Source organism: Zingiber officinale, chromosome 9B, assembly GCF_018446385.1.
Source record: "Zingiber officinale cultivar Zhangliang chromosome 9B, Zo_v1.1, whole genome shotgun sequence".
Taxonomy (NCBI): Eukaryota; Viridiplantae; Streptophyta; class Magnoliopsida; order Zingiberales; family Zingiberaceae; genus Zingiber; species Zingiber officinale.
This window is the reverse complement of record NC_056003.1, coordinates 34,198,133-34,217,985: the sequence shown is the minus strand read 5'-3', so window position 1 is coordinate 34,217,985 and position 19,853 is coordinate 34,198,133. Positions and strand designations below refer to the sequence as shown.

General features: G+C 36.3%; 1 protein-coding gene across 7 annotated transcripts in view; it reads left to right on the top strand.

Moving 5' to 3' along the window:
* The first annotated feature begins 381 nt into the window (after positions 1-381).
* Positions 382-19,853, top strand: part of LOC122022771 (protein DA1-related 1-like) — a 36,406-nt gene continuing 16,934 nt past the window's right edge. The window contains exons 1-5 of one of the 7 annotated variants that reach the window (XM_042580885.1): positions 389-523; positions 813-902; positions 1,610-1,759; positions 4,034-4,121; positions 6,746-6,875. In XM_042580885.1, the coding sequence (XP_042436819.1) occupies positions 1,646-1,759; positions 4,034-4,121; positions 6,746-6,875 (332 nt within the window). In that variant the 5' untranslated portion in view covers positions 389-523; positions 813-902; positions 1,610-1,645. Of the gene's footprint in view, positions 524-553; positions 748-812; positions 903-1,609; positions 1,760-4,033; positions 4,122-6,745; positions 6,876-19,853 lie in introns of those variants that run through there. The other 6 variants (XM_042580883.1, XM_042580882.1, XM_042580884.1 and 3 more) reach the window with 6 other exon arrangements.

The window sequence follows — 19,853 nt, the reverse complement described above, 5'->3', positions numbered from 1 at the left end:
GTTAAAATGTATACGATTATAAATTGTGCTTAACTTGCAATATCTTTGTTTTCCTCGCTCGTTAATAGGAGCGAGTTGCGATGGAAGATGATGACGAAGGAAACAAAGAGAGAGAGAAAATGAGAAAAATTTAATTTTTTTTTAAAAAGTTAAACCATCACAACATTATTAAGCCCACTGTAGGGGCGCTTATTTAATTCTTCTCTTACCGAGAATCAGGTGGCCTCGAGCCATTAATTAATTAATCATTGGATGGGATAAGGTGTTTACTCTGGAGCCATCACTGTATCCGATTGCTTTGTGTGCAGTGGTGGATGCTGGGGAGGGTACCGCCTCCGACCTAGCTCCAAATCCGCGAAAGCGACGGCACACCCTCCCTTTTTCCCACTCGAAAGCTCCCATTTTTATTTTTGCGCTATTTTGCTAACCCGGAACACTACCCTACTTGGAAGTTAAAGTCGAAGTCAACGAGCAAGCGAGGGCTTCGAAGGCGGATCCCACTGTCTCCACGTTGGCGGGGCAGGTAAGGGGCTAGGTGAGATCATGGAGTAGAAAAGGTTTGTTCTTTAATCTCATGGGCACTCTGCCCAACGTCGGCTTCCCGATCGAAATCTGATTTCTGGCGTGAGTGTTGATGCTCATGCGAGCGATCGAGAGGGTGGGAGAAAACAACATTAAAAGAATGGTTTCTCCAGCACTATGGTTTTCTTTTTGACTTTTGGTTCGGTATCGATTGATACTTTTGAGGTTTGAGGTTCTGGAACTTCCTTATCTCGAATAACTGCAAAAGCTCGTTTTTTTTTTTGTGGTAGTGACGACTGGAGAGGGTAATAATATGGTCAATTGCATCTGATTAAAGCCTCAATCTGATCTCTTTTTTTGCTAATCGCCATCTTCCATAGGTAGGGATTCAAAACTCTGTTTGTGCTTGTCTGCTGGCTCGATTTTGCATGTGTTTTCCCTTTCCAATTGCTTTTTGTGCCTTGTAAACTATGAGATCGTTTTCGTATCATAACCTTACGCATTTAAGTTATCTATCCGATCAGTCATGTGCTTCCACCCTTTCTGATTTTTAAGTAAAATGTTGTTGATTGGGATGTGTATTGATTTGAGAGATTGACAAAGTCTGTAGATCATATGTTTTTGTCATCAGGTTTAGCTCTCCTTTACCGGATTTCTTATTGCATGCTAATCAATAACGAGCCTACTTCTGAGATTTGAGAAGCTTATTTGGCACAAAAGCAATGAGCTATACTCAATTTTGGAATTATGTTGAAAATGTTTTATTATTTATCAACATCAGTATTAGTAGGCAAAACCATAATTACTACAATCTTGGACTACTTCATTTGTTTTTAAATTTGAGATATTTAAAATTTCACGGTAGTCAGCTCTTCATGACATGTACAGTAAGAATCAGTCATTACAAGATTTTAGTGTTCAATTGAAACTCAGAATATCTCTAGTCCTTTTCTGTTCTTGATTTTGTGAATTTCTTAGAAGCAGCAAGCATGGACATCCCATATTATTCAACATATCAAAATTATGAATTATCTATTATTGTGTGGCTCTTGGGTTGGGTTTCTAAATCAGACATGCCATTGTGCAGGCAAAAATTGTGAGGGATACACAATCAAACATTGGCATGATGGTTTGGTTAGACGAAATTGTTGAAGGATCAAAACTTATCATTTCAGCTGGTCAATCCCTTGGACGGCACTCAATTGAAAGCTTTTGGCATGGACCCTCTACTTCATTGGTACTCCCTTTTCCTTTGTACTTTTATCTTTTATCTTTTCTGAAATTTATGGTGTTATCTATACAGGAATACATATATTGCTTGTTTTTGAAAATCAATTTCTGACTTGAAAATGCACACTATGACAGTCTTTTCATGATGCAATTAATAAGACAACAGCCTTTTTGCAATGCAATAAATAAGTATCCTCTGCAGAGGAAGTAGGGATTGTTTGGTCAGTACTTGGAAATAATTGATTTGAACCATGATTTACAATGCTATGCACTTGATGCTATAATCATACATAGGATATAATGTCTGTCCAAATCTTGCTAATTCCATAGCCATGTCTCATGGACCTAGAGTTTTGCTACCAACTCAGCAGATTCAACAAGCAATGTAGTGGCCAGAATCAAACAAATGGAGAAATTGCATCTCTGTAATATTGAGTTGTCTCTTTGACAAGCTCCCAACACTTAAAGGTATCATAGGAAAGAAGCAAGGAAGGACTAACAAATGTTACAGGATCTCAATAGGAGATTCTACTAAGATATCATCTGAAAACTCCTCCCTTGCATAATATAAGTTGTGCACTTGATTGCTAGCTTATGAACTGACGGTTTGGTACGAGAGCTCTTGTGACAATTACTTGAAGCTTCTCGTATACCATGCTAATACGGAGTCTGTGATATGTTGGAGCAAGAATTTTTGAGGGTGCTACAACAAAAACGTTCAATTTAAAATGTACCTCTGACCAAAGAAGTCTTGCAAGGAGTGCAGCAAGTAGAAAAAGGTAACCACTCTAAACGCCGTAGAGATTAGTCAAAGGACTGGTTTAGACTAGAAGCCACTGCAATAGGAGAAATTGTACCTCATTTCTCCATTTTGGATTTCCCTCTCTCAATCAAGGATCCCCTGGTTGGTTCAATTGCATCAATGTCTATGTTGTCTTCAGTTCATTCTTGATATCAAGCAGGTGGAACTAGCAATTTCAGCAGATGCTCAAATGAGATGATTGTCTCAACTATTTGGGACTATCTACATTAATCTTATGTCTATTTAGCTCTATGGAAGGCTACATTACTGTGATTTGTCAAAGTTGAATTGAAATGAATTTAAAGATCCGATGCATTTATTTTCAGCCTTCCACTATGGAAGCACACTTGGAGAACTCAAACCACATCAAATTGGGTCCATTGGTGATTATTGCAATTTTGATATGCTTTTTTGGTTAAAAAAAACTTGCAACTGCATTGCCCCCAAACTAATATGTCTTAGCAGTCTTCCTACAGCATTATGATTGAGGTGGAAGCCCATTGATTGACATATCTGACTTAGGCCATGACACTAGCCCACTCAACAGGCTTTTACATCAACACATGTGTATGGACTCTGGTGGATGTACTTTTTAATGGATTTGGTGGATGAAATTATTACATGCTGGATAAAAATACTGGATGTATATAAAAGATGCATTAGTTATGTTGGATGGAGTAGATTATGTAATAGATATAGTAATTAGAGCAGATCATATAGAAAAGTAGTGAATCATGTTTTATCTCGTGAACACTGACTGTTTTAGACCAACGAATTCTCTCATTACAATCACCAGGCATAGCAAAGAAGAAGAACATAAGCATGATTAAAATCTCGTAGCTTCTGAGTCTTCATCTTGAGACTCTAGTTCCATCAGCAGCACTCTTGACCAGTTGACTTGATTACAATCTTGCAATGACAGCTCCATGTATCTGGATCATAGATTCCATGATTTTCAGTCAAATTTATTTTTAACTGAAATTTCTCAGTGACTAAGCTCTTCATTCTTTTACTTTTAGATACTGACAGTCAAAGCTGTTAAATCTACATCCTGAAAGCTTACAGTTACTGATTGATACTACAGCTGACATAAATCATCTACTATATAAGCACAGCTGCTCTAATACATTGATTATTTTACAGATATAAGATGTTTTTATTTTCACATTTGTATCAGCTATGTATTTTTTTTTTTTGTCAATATCCATACTTTATTGGTCATTGGACTGCTTTGCAAACTGACAAATTGCATGTTCTTGTTGCCTTGCTGGTTCATGACTTGATGATGCCAAATATTGCTAGGATTCCTAGAGTTAGGATCCTTGAATTTCTTTAAAATCCACAGCACCCTTTATCTAATATGTTAAATCTATGACTGTTGCATGCCTTCATCACTGCTTCATATATAAAAGGTCCAAGTATGAAAGTTTTCTAACAACCTTTCTTGCTGAACTCATTTAATGAAATTGTGGGTGCAAGGATGTTCACCATCGTGAAGATGAAGACATTGATCATGCCATTGCGCTTTCACTAGCGGAAGAAGAGCAGAACAAGGGCAAGGCTGTTGGTTAGTATTCTACTGATGCTATATCAACTATTGCTTTGTGGCCATCATAAAGAATCAACATTGTAGTAATGATGTGCGTCTAAGAGGATCAATATTCTGCTGGACTATTTGTTTCTTCTAGAAGAATTATCAATTGTTTTTTCATCGACAATGATTCGACCTTACATCTGTGAACCTATAGCAGTAACATTGGTCTTGTTTCTTCATTATCATATGTGAAAATTAATCTTTACCACAACTGTTTTTTTCCCACTAAGAATGACTTCCATTGCCAACTTACTCGAGATGTATCTGTGCCCATTTGTAAGTGTGATATTTTAAAGATCGTTTGTCACCAACACCTTTATCTTCAAAAGCTTTGGCTGTTCCTAGATACTTACTAGCTGATATTAATATTAATAATAATATCTACCTATATTTATTTTGTCTTCTGCATTGTTGGAAAGATGTAGATAAAACTTTTCTTTGGCAACCTGCAGACTAGACTTATGGTTTTCAGTAATTTCTCCGCTACAGATTATTGTTATAGTTGAGCGAGTAAAAGTAGAATAAACTTTAACAAGAAGTAGATATTAATGGCGGTATAATAATAGAACGGATAATTGAAATACACAGGTGATTCTAGAATCGTGTGTGATGTTGTGTACTTCTTAGGTTAATATTTTTTTGAAATAGGACCATGATATATTACTATTGGGTCCAAGATTATCAGACTCACTATACCATATAGACTCAAATAAGGATCTATGAACTTGGATCTTAGAATCGTAAGAATCTTTGATTGGCTAAATTTTCATATTATTCCTTACAATAATACAAATAAACTGGTACTAGTTGAAATACATCATGATCGACCATCTAACTCAATTAACAAATCACATGATTCTGTCCTAAGTTCAATGTACCTTCAAAAGGCATTGATAACTAAAGATAAACATACTTTCCAACTTCAAGAACTAGTTCACGGCCTCAAGTCTTCAACTACACACATGCCTACTATAACCCAAAACTTGAATGTTCCAACATTCAAACACAACAAAAGCATAAAGATTAAAAGCGTGCTTTAAAGCATAAAAACAAAGAAGAAAAAGGGAAAAGGAGAAAAGTAAATTTCCATATGTTTTGATTGTATGGAATTTGAGATATACTAACTTGGAGTTGGAAGATCAGTGCAGAAGAGAGGAGTATAGGATGGACTTTGGACAATCAGCAGAGGACTTAGCTGATTTCGAAGATAAGATGAAGAAGAGAAGAAACTGATGAGGTAAACAAGGCAATGATGAAGCGAAGAGAAGATCAACTATTAAAGGTGTTGACATGAATGAAGCAGGGTTTAACAAGTAGCGATCAATGAATGTTTACCTTGTTTGGTTGGGAAAATTTTCTATTTTCATTTTTTTGTTTCTTTTAAAATAAAATCTGAAAGTTGGAGAGAGAAATACAATAAATATTTACAATTGTTTTTTTTTCATATTTGAATATATCACAGGTGAAAGATTGACATAAATATTTATTTATTTTCAATATTATCCTTATTTTATTTTTATAATTGCAAACTAAAAAAAATCCAGAACCAAACTAAAAGGTTTGGCAATGCTATTCACTTGAGCAGAGAGTAATGTGTTGATTTACCCTATGAAGTTCATGAGTTTATGATTCAGAAAATGGCTGTACAAGAACTCCATCTAATTCCAAGTCATTGATCTTTTTGACTTTGACTCACTTTACATTAAGTCGAGTCATAAACTCACATGAGTCTACGAGTCAACTACCACATTTCCCAACCTTGCATGAGCACGGCTATTGAGTTTTGGGCGATTAGGAAACAACATATAAAAAATTAATTTAACAGAGATGTATCTAATATAGATGTTTATTCACTAGGATGGATATCTAAGACTATTAGAAATAGTAAAATAAGAATACTAATACATGGGAGAAACTTGGTGTAATTTCAATAATGATAAATGAAATCCCCACGTAGAGGGCTGCTCTGTTGGCCGAATGGCTCCCGTGATTTATCTCCCTTCCCATGCGCGTGGGATAGTCTTGAAGGGGCCTCAGGGTGAGGGTTATCATCTTTTGCCGCGGAATAATGATAAATGGGAAAATATTTAAGATATAGACTTGTTGAAATGATGGATGGTTCTATAAACTAGTTTGAAATGATTAAAGTTGAAGATGTGAGGTAGAAATTTCTAATAAAATTCTGGCGATATAGCCTTTAGATACGTTGACGGTGGATAAGATCTATGTGGCCACCTGCCCCAAATAGTTTGGATTTGCAACTTCTTGTTTGCTCTCCAAAAAGTGGTGTTTCTTGCCAAATTGCCTCTAAATTAAGTAGTAGGTCGGATGTATCAAAATCGGTGTCTATTTAACCATGGCCAACTACACAGTTAAGCTGGGCATACCCTCACCTCTAGAATACAAAATCTTCAGTTCCATATTTCCTTCATTCCTAAATTATGGACTACGAAGCAATTTCCTAACTTTATACCTGTAGGAGAAATAAGTTTACTTCTTTTTTAGTTATTTTAGTTGGACAATCAATTAGTCAGATTGTGTTTCATTTATCTTATGGAATGAGTTCATTATATGCTCTCTTGTCTTTCCTTTTTCAGACAATAAAGCTAACCTAGAGGATGATGAACAACTTGCCAGGGCTATGCAAGAAAGTTTGAATATCAAGTCTCCTCCCCGTCAAAATGGGCGAATTAATCAACCATTACCAAATTTCTTTCCTCCAGTTAGGTACTTGTCCTATGCTGTCTACTTGTGATATCACTTTGTTTAGTTAATACAACAAGAATTCTCCTAGCAGTTATAAAAATAAGTAACATAGTGCAAGTGATTATAAAAATGTCAGATACTAATTCGCTTATCACTTCAAGTTCATCTGGAAGCTTGATTTGCTTGTGGATAGTCCATATTATATATGTGATCACATTTCCTCAAAGCTTTAGCTTATTGATGTGAGTAGATTTTCGAAAAAAATACATTAAATTCTCAAGCACTGCTTATTCATCTAAAAAATCTTAAGCTGCTAGGAAAAGATGCAAACCTATACATTGGGAATAATTGCCAAATTGATATCCTATGATGATTGAATGCATGGTTCTAGTTCAGGTGTTGTGATTTGGATCTTCTATGCACCTCACCTAAATGCAATTGACACAGTATTTAAGAGCAATTTTATGTTGCTCCAATTGTTCTTGTCAATGTTGGATCCCAGGGAAAGATCGGATCACATTGGGTCTATTGTACGTAACCTTATCCTGCATTGCAAGAGGTTGTTTTAGTGGCTCAAACCTGTCTACCAGATCACATGACAACAATTTTATTGTTGCACCAAAGCTCCCCTTCTATATAGCTCCAATAGTATATAAGGAAAAATAAATTGAGACAATATGAACATTTTGAGAGATGACCATAAGATTCTATAGTTAGAGGAGTTTTAGGTTGAAGATATAAAGGGTAGAGAAGAGCAGTTCAGTGGACAAAACTCTCGCCAATATGGGATCTCGGGGAAAGGTCTATACTCTGCATTGCAAAAGGTTATTTGTGTGACTTGAACCCGTGATCTTCATGTCACACGACAAAGGGTAGAGAGAATAAAGAAAGTATTAGTTAATGAAATAAAAAATAATTTAAATAATTTAAATATTACTAGTGATATACCTTGCATAGTGTCCAATAGAGGAATAGTGTTTAACCCTAAATAGTTGGGACAACCATAACTTTGACATGATCATGATGGCGATGTTGCACAATTCAAAGATATATCTTATTATCTAGGGCTTGTTAGGAAAAGTGATAAGGATATGTGCCATGAATTGCCACACTATTTCTTTCAATGACATACCTTTATACACTCACATGCGACTCAAAATATAATTGTCATGCCTCGAGGTGTACTTGTTCGACGAAACACACGGTACCCCTTTTGACAACGTTTGATACAACATGATATAAATTCACAAATCAAGAATAAATACATAGCGAAAGATATAAGACAACCAACTACACAATAGAGAGATTTGCTCAATTCACTCAAAATATGGAAAACATAAGATGATTGCGTGCCGACATGACTTAACACATAACAAATACCATAATCGAATAAAAGAGTATCACAAGTTAAAATCCATAATCAAGACAATTATTACACAACCAAGTCCAAAAACCAAAGTGTAAGTAAAGCAATAGGAAATAGCATGGAAACACGATCTCAAATGTGACGTGGGATTGACAGACAGGATCCTCCAAGCGACTCAATATATATATTATTTACCTGCTACCTGAAGAAAGTAAATGCAATAGGATAGTGAGTCTAAATGACTCGTAATAGATAAGAGATAGTGCATGGTTAAATGTATAAGGAGATCAAAATATACAGTCTCACAGATAGAAAATATATACTTAACCATAAATGGCATAATAAATGCACATACTAAAACGGGTCTAACAAATAAGGTATAATGATCAGTAATCGTTGGGGATGTGCAACAAATCTACTCGTACAACATGAGCAACATATGATGACATAAATATGTATGATAAATAAACATATATGAAAATGTCAGGCATATACAACATTCATATATTAAGCAAATACAACATATCACAGACATATACAATAAGTATCTCCAAGATATGCAGCGTGCATCATCTACATATGTATATATATATGTGTCACTCCTACACATCACTCCAACTACCACGACATCTGTGTGGTTGAGTGGGTAGGATTGTAACAGCTGCTCATGACTCTAGCTATCACTATATCTGAGTGGTCGGTCGGGCAGGATGCAAGAGTAGCTATCTAGCTATATAACAAGGAGGTCATTATCGGCACGCAACTCTGCTACCACTACACTGAATGGCCGAGTGGGCACAACATGATAAACTGCATGCAATTTTAGCTACCACTACCCCTGAATGACCGAGTGGGCAGATAATATGGTTGACGACTCTTAACCACAAAGGGAGACTTAGTTGCCAACATGTATACAATACAATGATGTACAAGATGCTAATATTCATGACTTAAACACGGTCATCATCAATGTAACAGTATGCATCCAGAAGCATACTCTCTCTCTCTCTCTATGAAAGAGTCCAACAAGTGCCTATTAAACATTATCTATAGTTAAATAGAAACACGTATAGTACACGCCACACTTGTGCGTACACTACAGAATATAGGCAGTCAAATATGATAACTCTTATAGTTCACATACATGTGTGCATGACTACTGCATAAGAATAATCATAATGATAACTCCTATTATACACACCATATACGTGTGTACTCTATAGAGTAAGAATAGCCAAACATAAAACTGTATATACAATAAATAGATCATCTCTAAGATCAAGCACGCAAGTATCAAGCTCAACTAAATATGAGTAGAGTCAAAGTAAAATAAACTAATCCGTAAATTAAATCCATGCACTAAGGTCAATGGATTATAAAGGTCAAGGAAGAAATATCTGCCTCAAATGTAGATTGTTCTGAACTATCTCCGCGTTGGAACGTTTGTCTCATATCCTACAACATAGAATATAATCAAAACCTAGATCTACTGTAGATCAAGTACTGAAACCTAATCCTAAACTGATTAGGAGCTTTGATTAATTTTAACTTAATGATCCAGTCATTCTTTCATAGTAGCATAGTGATGTCACAGCGATGCAATAGGAAGACCGGCTGCTCTCGCTCCGACATAGTGGAGTCACTGCGGTGGCCGTGGAGGAAAAAAGGGCAACAGGTGGTTCATGCGGCGACGACCTCATTGTGGCAGCAATAGCAGTTGCTTGCGGATGCAGGCGTGAGGAAGCGCGACACTGTGTCGTTGCTTGGACCCGGCGACGGAGTTAGGGAAGGAGGTCGCGGCAAGGAGGTGGCGCCTAGGAGATGGGCGACGATAGGATCGGGAGGGAGGAAGAGAGGAAGGGCACGGGAGAGGGCTCGGTGGTAGAGTCGGGTTTGAGCCGGACCCGTGGTGGGGAGAAGGCCACGCGACGTTGATAGTGGGGCTTGTGACAGTCGGCGCGGCGACCGTGGCAGCCGGTGACGACGGCGGTAGCATTGGCAATGCCTGTGAAGGGGGAAAAAGCGGTGATGAAGAGGGGAAGAGGAGCGATCAGGAGAAATAAGGAGAGAAAAACACAACTTAGGTTTTCTCTTTATATACTTAGGTTAACTAATTACAACCTTAGGTTGATTAAATCGATCAACTCCTAATTTAAATAATATTCTAAACAAGCTTCCTCTAAGCTTAATAGATTTATCCCCTTAAATATGTCATACGAACTCTGTTTAAATCCTGAAAAATTCCTAAAAGTTTCTATAAGGTATTTCTTTAATTAACACTTATTATTTTGTAGAATTATTATTTATTTGCCATGTCTTACATTCTCCCCACTAAGAAAAATTGTCTCCAAATTTCCTACTTAAGTGCGATAAATAAACAATATCATGTTTAATCAGTTCATGTACTAAAGAAACTACACGCACCTTATATAAACAGGTGTGGGTATTGAGCTTGAATCTTTTCTTCAAGCTCTTAGGTTGCTTCCTCATTAGTATGATGTTGTTATCCGACCTTAACGAGTCAGATTGTTTTATTTCTGAACTAGCACTCCTTGTAGCCTAAATTTCACTTCGAAACTTCTTTATAGGTTGCATCTGACGGGAGTGAGATCAACATATCCTTCTGAATGTGAGTAGGATGCGATACATACTTTTTTAGCATGAATACATGGAACATATTGTGTATACCGGCAAATGTTAGTGGTAGCGCCAAATGATAGGTTACCTCACCTATCCTCTCCAATATCTGAATGGGCCCGATGTAGCGAGGGGATAACTTACCTTTCAGTTCAAACCTCTTGACCCCTTTAGCGGGAGAAATACGCAAAAATAGTCATCCACCGAAAACTCCAAAGGTCTCTATCTCCTATCTGCATAACTCTGCGTCATGCTGAGTGCTCAGTGGTCCCAAAATTTATTGTTCTCCAACTTCTTCCCATAAGATAGGGGATCGACATGCCCTGCTATATAAAGTCTCAAAAGGTGTCATCTAAATAGCAGAATGATAGCTGTTGTTGTAGGCAAATTCCACCAAATGTAAATGATCTTCCCAATTGCCTCTGAAATCCATTACACATGCTCTCAACTGATCCTCCAATGTCTGTATAGTGCGCGCTGACTGTCCATCTGTCTACAGATGAAAAACTGTACTGGAATGGAGCTCTGTACCCATGGCTTGTTGGAGACTGCTAGAATTATGAGGTGAATCACGGATCTCTATCCGATATGATACCTGGAGGTATACCATGAAGTCTGGTAATCTGCAGTATAACTCTGCTAAGCTATCCAATGGTTATGTTCTACAGATCGGTAAAGAGTAGATTTGATTAACCGGTCAACGATTACCCAAATTGCATCATGTCCTTTCTATGTTATGGGTAACCCCATAATAAAGTCCATCGTGATATGCTCTCATTTTCATTCTGGTATCTGAATCTTCTGAAGTAATACTGCTGGTCTGATGTGCAATCTTCACTTGCTGACATATTAGACATTAAGCCACAAAATCCGCAATGTCTTTTTTCATGTCATTCCATCATTAGAAACATTTCACGTCTCTATACATTTGGGTACCACCCAGGTGTATCACAAATCTAGATTGATATGCTTCGATAGTAAGTCTTCTTTGATAGGGTATGTCTCAGAAATACACAATCTTCCCCGAAAATATAGGATTATGTTCTCATCGCATGAGAATTCTTTCTGTTGTCCTGAAACCCTTGGAATGATGCATTTGTGTAGAGAATGAATTCGTCTTCACTAGAGGGTAGCACTAAGATAAGTGCAGTTATCAGTCTTTGTTTGAGCTCTTGAAAATTTGCCTCGTAATCTTTGTCCAAGTAAATTTCATTCCCTTCTTGTTAGTCAAGTCAACGATGTAACAATGTTGGAAAAACCCTCTATAAATTTCTGGTAATATCCAACCAAACCCAAGAAGCTATGAACTTCCTGTACTGATAACATCCTTTATTTTTTGATATACCTTTATCGGAGATAATGCCTGAGAAACCCACAGAAGATGGCTAAAGTTTGCATTTACTGAACTTCGCATAGAGATGCGTCTCCAGAACTATACGAAGATGTTATTTGTGTTCCTCCTTAGATATATCAGAATATCATCAATGAAGATAATGATAAACTGATCAAAATACTCTAGGAATACCGGTTCACCAAGTCTATACAAGCAGCTGGAGCATTGGTAAATAATATCTATATTGAGTTCGAAACGCTATTTGATGTATATCAACATCCTTTACTCTTAGCTGATGATAGCTTGAGCGCAAATCAATCTTAGAGTATATACAGATATTCTTGAGTTGATCAAATAAATCTTTTATTCATGATAGAGAGTATTTGTTCTTAATGGTCACTGGCAGAGAGTATTTGTTCGTAATGGTCTTTGGCACCAAGATTAGAATCTGATTACTAACTGATATCATCAAATCTATAAACATCACCCATATGCAACTCCTCATGTTGCTATTAACAACTTTTTAATAACAAAACCATAAAATCATATATCCACTAATAGACCATCAGAAAGTAACATATAGCAAAAATCCATTTTCACAATATCCACTAATCTATATCATCCTTACCATAAATCAAACTTGATAGCTTCAAAGGAAGTCATCCACCCTTTAATACCCATTGTCAACAAATTTAAAGATATTCACCATAGATTAACATTGTACCAACTAAAGGGATTATACCTTATGGGGAAGTTTGTTAATGTGCTCACAAATCTAACTTCCTAGTGACCAACTCCCATTATTGGGTACTATCAAACTGTTATCAAAATGTAGAACTATACACACAATGACAGAGAAACTCTATCACTAAACATCTTATTGAAATAACTATCAATCGACGCTCTGTCATTCGAAAATCATCTTTTGTAATTTCCACTCAGTTACGGTTGGATCTCATAGGTGTTAAGCAGCTAACACCACATTCTCCCCATCCTTGTGGATCATATATCTCACATATACCATCGAGGTTATCAAATCATGTACGACATGCCTATAAGTCAGAATCTCCCATAGAATAGCATTAGGCGAGCCGACTAATTATCACTCTGTAAACCATTATGCTATGGTTACCCTACTTAAGGTTTAGAAATTCCTAACGACGAGCTATACAACAGGTGGTAGAGAAGTACTATTTCTCAAAATATCTCAAAATAATCACCAAGTGATTCTTAGTTTCCCAAATATCGTCTTCCACCAAATAACGGCCTGATCTCGTAGATGGTATGCAGCTAATTCAGCCTTTTTTATGTCAGTGCAAGTTATGTACTCAAATGTGCCTTCCATGTTATCTAACTAAGCACAAGCAACCCAAGTGTTGGAATCTCAACGAAACTGAGTAAATCGATCTTTTACTGACTGGGCCAATAATGATATACGGGCTCTGTCCATTACCTAGCTAGTAGTAGTAAGGGCTGGTATGGTTGAAGCTATTCCTTGAGACGGTAACTCATGATTTTCGATAGGGGCTTAATGGGCTAGACCTCTGCTATTTGACTTGGTATCAATCATATTTTTAGACCAACAGGTTTGGGTCCTATCAACACAAGTAGTTTATGTGGTTGATTTGGACCACAACAGTGAATAGCGGCTAATTCACTACATGTTATTTCTGTTACATACAACTAGATAAGTACCGACAAAAGTATATAATAACAATTATACAACCTTACTTCCTATAACATGGAGATGTCCTGCCGTTGTCTAGTTCCAAAACTCAAAAAATTACATCGTGAAGGCAAACCACAAAATCCAAAACACGAAAATAGGCTCCTCAACCTGTGGCTTTGATACCAATAAATTATCACGTCTCAGAGGTGTACTTGTCCGATGAAATGGACAGTACCGCCTCGTGACAATGTTTAATACAACATGATATAAGTCCACGAATTAGGAATAAATATACAGCAGAAGATACAAGACAGCCAACTACACAATAGAGGGGTTCACTCAATCCACTCAAAAACATGGAAAACATAAGATGATTGCGTGCTAGCACGACTTAACACATAACAAAAACCATAACCGAATAAAAGAATACCACAAGGTTAAAATCCATAACCAAGGCAATTATTACACAACCAAGTTCGAAAACCAAAGTGCAAGTAAAGCAATGAGAAATAGCCTAGAAACACGATCTCAAATGTGATATGGGATTGACAAATAGGATCCTCCAAGTGACTCCATATATAATCTGCTTGTCACTTGAAGAAAGTAATTACAATAGGATAGTGAGTTCAAATAACTCCGCGGGTAATATATAAGAGATAGTGCATGGTTAAATGTGTAAGGAGATCAAAGTATATCTCACAGGTAGGAAATATGTACTCAACCATAAATGACATAATAAATGTACATAGAACTGGTCTAACAAGTAAGGTATAATGATCAGTAATCACTGAGGATCTATAATAGATCTGTTCGTACAACATGAGTAGTATATGATGACATAAACATGCATGATAAATAAACATGTATGATAATGTCAGAAATATGCAACATCCATATCTCAAACAAATGTAACATATCACAGACATATGCAATAAGTATCTCCAAGATATGCAACACGCATCATCTACATATGTATATGTATGTGTCATTTTTACATATCACTCCAACTACCATGATATCTGTGTGATCGAGTGGGCAGGATTGTGACAACTGTTCATGACTCTGATTACCACTACATTTGAGTGGTCGGTCGAACAAGATGCAAGAGTAGTTATCTACCTATATAATAAGGTCATTATTTGCACACAACTCCTCTACCACTGCCCCGAATGACCGAGTGGGCACGACATGACAAGTTGCACGCAACTCTGGTTACCATTATCCTAGAGTGGTCGAGTGGACAGATAATATGACTGATGACTCTCTCAACCACATAGGAAGGCTTAGCTGTCAACATGCATACAATGTATTGATGTTCAAGATGCTAATACTGTAGGACCGTTGGCATGTCAGAGAGGGGTGAATCACGTGTGTTTAAAAACTTTGTTATTTTTCACTTTTTAAAACTAATCATGAGTGCAAAGTACGTAGCGGAAAGAAAGAAAATGAAAGAACAAACACACAAAGACAAGGTCGGTTACTTGGTTCTGTAAGGGATCTTATGCATAAAACAACACATAACATAGCGGAAAAAGGATCCCTCTAGAGATCCTTGCGAATACTGGATACTATGTTTTCCTATTCTATCAGATAGAATTGCTACCTTTATTGCTTGAACTAGTACTCCCGACAACAACTTTGATTCGAATGCAGATCTCAGCGCGATTAGCACATTCGCGACTCTACGGTATCCACACGAATATGTTCTCCGTCCGTCTCACGAACTCAACTTGGAGAAGAAACAACCTTTGTCGTCCTAACGACTATCCAAGGTTGCCAAGAGAAGAAGAGGAAGAAGAAGCAAAAAAACCAAATGGATGACCATCGCCCAAAAGGTGACTTCACCTCTATAAGGATACTTCACAAAAAGATTATTTTACCAAAAAGATTACTTCACTAAAAGGTTATTTTACCAAAAATGTTACTTCACCTAAAGGTTACTTTTACAAATGACTTTTGTACTTATCCAATAAATACAAAAGGTTTATACCTTTTGGTTTCCATTTTCATGAATACTCCATTAATCTCTATTAATGGACATTAATCTTCATTAGTGGGTTAGATGTTAATATATTAGATTAACCATTAACCCAATAAGTCATTAACCCAATAAGTCAATGAGTCTAGTCCAAATTCATTTGAGTCTAACTCAATGAGACAAATTCGGATTAATCTTAAGATGAACTTTGGACTCATTTGATTTTGAATTATATGAGACATGCGAATCTTGTCTTCAAGGTAAGATGACTAAGATTCCTTTTAATAGACATAGCGAAAGAGCTAATAATTTGTTAGGACTCATACATAGTGATGCTTGTGACCCTTTAATATAGCAGCTAGAGGAGGCTATCAATATTTCATTACGTTTACTAATTATTTCATTTGATATGGCTATGTGTATCTCATAAAACACAAGTCTGAATTTTTTGAAAAGTTCAAAGAATTCAAGAATGATGTACAAAACCAACTTGATAAGCGTATTAAGATGCTTCGATTAGATCGAAGTGGGGAATACCTTAGCTAAGAGTTTCATGACCGTCTTGTTGAATTTGGGATCATATTCAAATCACTCCACCTGGAACACCACGAATGGTATATTCGAAAGGAGAAATTATATTTTATTAGATATGGTATGATCAATGATGAGTTATACAGATCTTCTTAATTCCTTCTGGGGATATGCTCTAGTGACAGCTACTTTCACACTTAACCGTGTTCCGTCGAAGGCAGTCATAAAGATACTATATACAATATGGACTGGTAAGAGTCCTAAGATGCCTTTTATGAAGATTTGGGATTGTGAGGCTTATGGTTGACATCAAGTTTTAGATAAACTAGGACTCAAATATGATAAGTACTATTTTGTAGGATATCCCAAGGAAACAAAGGGATATTACTTTTATTATTCCACACAAGGCAAAGTGTTTGTTGTCAGAAACGATATTTTTCTAGAAAGATTTTATTTCTAGAAGAGCTAGTGGAAGTAAAGTCGATCTTAAAGAACTTCAAGATACACAAATTATCATTGAGGCCTTGATGGAAATTGAACAAACACTACAAAGTGTTGTGGGTCATGAATCTTTTATATCGCAAGAAGTTGTGGAGCAACAATCTGTTTAAGTAGACCAAGCTCTATGCAGATCTGATATGATACATCATCCTGAGAGATATTCTTTTTTTTTGTTTGACAATGATAATGTAATGCTTGTTGATCTCAACGAGCCTACATTCTATCAAGAAACTGTAATGAGTCCAGATTCTGAGAAATGACTAGAGGCCATGAGATCCGAAATGGAATCCATATACACTAACCAAGTTTAGATTTTGGTTGATCCACCTGAAAGGATCAAACCCTTTGGGTGTAAGTGAGTCTTTAAGAGGAAGACTGCCATAGATAGTCATATGCATACCTATAAGGGGCGATTGGTAGCTAAAGGATTCAAGTTGATTCATAGTATAGATTATGATGAAATATTTTCACCAGTTGTAATGATTAAGTCTATTCGGCTCATGCTTGGTATTGCAGTTTACCATAATTATGAGATTTGGCAAATAGATGTCAAAACTGTATTTTTGAATGGAAATTTACTCAAGAATGTGTACATGACGCAACCTAAAGGTTTTATAAATCCAAAGGATGCTGGGAAGGCATGTAAGCTACAAAAATCCATTTATTGTTTAAAGCAAGGTTCTAGAAGTTGGAATCTTCGATTCGATGATGCGATCAAATTGTTTGGTTTCATTAAGAATAAAGATGAACCTTGTGTCTACAAAAGGATTAGTGGGAGCACAGTCATCTTTCTCATCTTATATGTAGATGACATACTTCTCATTGGAAATGATATCCCTACACTATAATCTGTGAAGACTTGGCTAGGGAATTGTTTTTCAATGAAGGACTTAGGTGAAACAAATTACATTTTAGGTATCAAGATCTATAGACATAAATCTAAGAGATTGCTTGGTTTAAGTCAGAATACATATATTGACAAAGTGCTTTATCATTTCGCCATGTAAAATTCCAAGAAGGGATTCATGTTAATATCACATGGTGTGAGTCTTTCGAAGACTCAATGCCCCTCTTTTAAGGAAGAAAGGGACCGTATGGATCAGATTCTTTATGCTTCTGCTATAGGGTCTATTATATATATCATGCTATGTACTTATCCTGATGTCTTGTATGCATTAAGCATAATGAGTAGATACCAGTCAGATCCAGGTGAAGATCACTGGACAGTAGTCAAGAATATTCTTAAGTACTTGAGAAGAACGAAACATAGTTCTTGATATTTGGAGGTGATGAGGAGCTCGTTGTAAAGGGTTATAGAGATGCAAGCTTCTAAACTGACAAGGATGGTTCCAGATCACAGTCAGGGTATATATTTTGCTTAAATGATTGTGCTATGAGCCGGAAAAGTTCGAAACACGATACAATAGTTGATTCTACTACGAAGGTCGAGTATATTGCTACTTTAGATGCAGCAAAAGAGGCTGTTTGGATCCAAAAATTTATTTCAGAGCTTGGTGTCATTCCTAGTATAGCGGATCCAATAGACCTCTATTGTGATAATAATAGAGCTATTGCACAGGCTAAGGAACCTCACTCTCATCAGCAATCCAAACACATTCTACGTCAGTTTCATCTCATTCAAGAGATCATCGATAGAGGAGGTGTGAGAATATGCAAAATACTGACTGATGCTAATATTACGGATCCTTTGACCAAGACTTTGGCATAGATGAAGCATGATGACCACACTAGGTCTATGGTTATTAGATATCTCAGCGATTGACTCTAGTGCTAGTGGGAGATTGTTAGTGTAAGCTCTAAAAGCCAATCAAAAGTTGATTGACTTAGGACATATTGTATCATATTTCATTAATAAAAGACAATGATTATTATATTTATTTTAGATTTATGCTAGATGAATAAGTATAATAATGTCCTATGGTAGCAAGTTATAGTCTACAACATATCAATTGGTTGAATTGATAGTGGGAGCTTCTTGATATATATAGACACTACTCTTAACTATTCCTAGTCAACCATTAATATATAAGGATAATATTAATGCGTTGAGACTAGCATGCACGTCAATTGATGACTTAATCTCACAAGTCATGGATATGAGATATCAAATTGACATATGAATATATATTAGAAAATATGTATCGAATTGACCCGCCATAGATGTTTCATGGATTGTTATATGAGTGTCATAAACATTCTCATAGTGACTATTAGTATGAATAGTCCTTAAATATGAAATCACTACGTTTTCCTACATAAGGAGTTGTGTACTTTGGTATCCCCAAACGTCACCTGTAATAAGGTGGACTATAAAGTCGATATGCAATAAGTTATGCAGAAGGATGTGAGTGATGTAGATAAATCTATTGTTTCCATATGACGGAACTGCTATCTTTGGACCCCTTGATTAAGTAGGACATAAGAATCATGACCATGCTCAAATTAGTCAATATGAGATATTGAGCTTATTTGATTGAGTGTGTCTACTTATGAATCAAGAATATGTGACTCTCATTTATGTTATCCAAGCGACAATGCTAGAGATATGTTTGGTTCAAATCATTAGACTTGAACCGTTTGGTATTTATGTTATAAATTGAATTTTCAAAGTCTAAAACATAGAGTCCATTCATAAGAGGTACATTGCAATAAAACATATCACTTAAATAAATTGAACAATATTTTTCCTTTATTATAACTGAAAAGTCTTTATTGTCTAAACAAGAAATAGAGATATTGTTCTTAGTTAAAATATGCACATAGAAGCACTCTTCAAGTTCTAAAATAAGCTCTGGGTAAAGATAAGGAATATGTTCCTACAGTGATAGCAGCAACCCTTGCGCCATTGCCTACTCGTAGGTCTACTTCGCCTTTCGTTAATGAGTAGGTCCACTTCGCCTTTCGTCATCTACTATTTCGCAGCCCCTGCACATTCGTACAAATATGAGATGCACAGTCGGTAT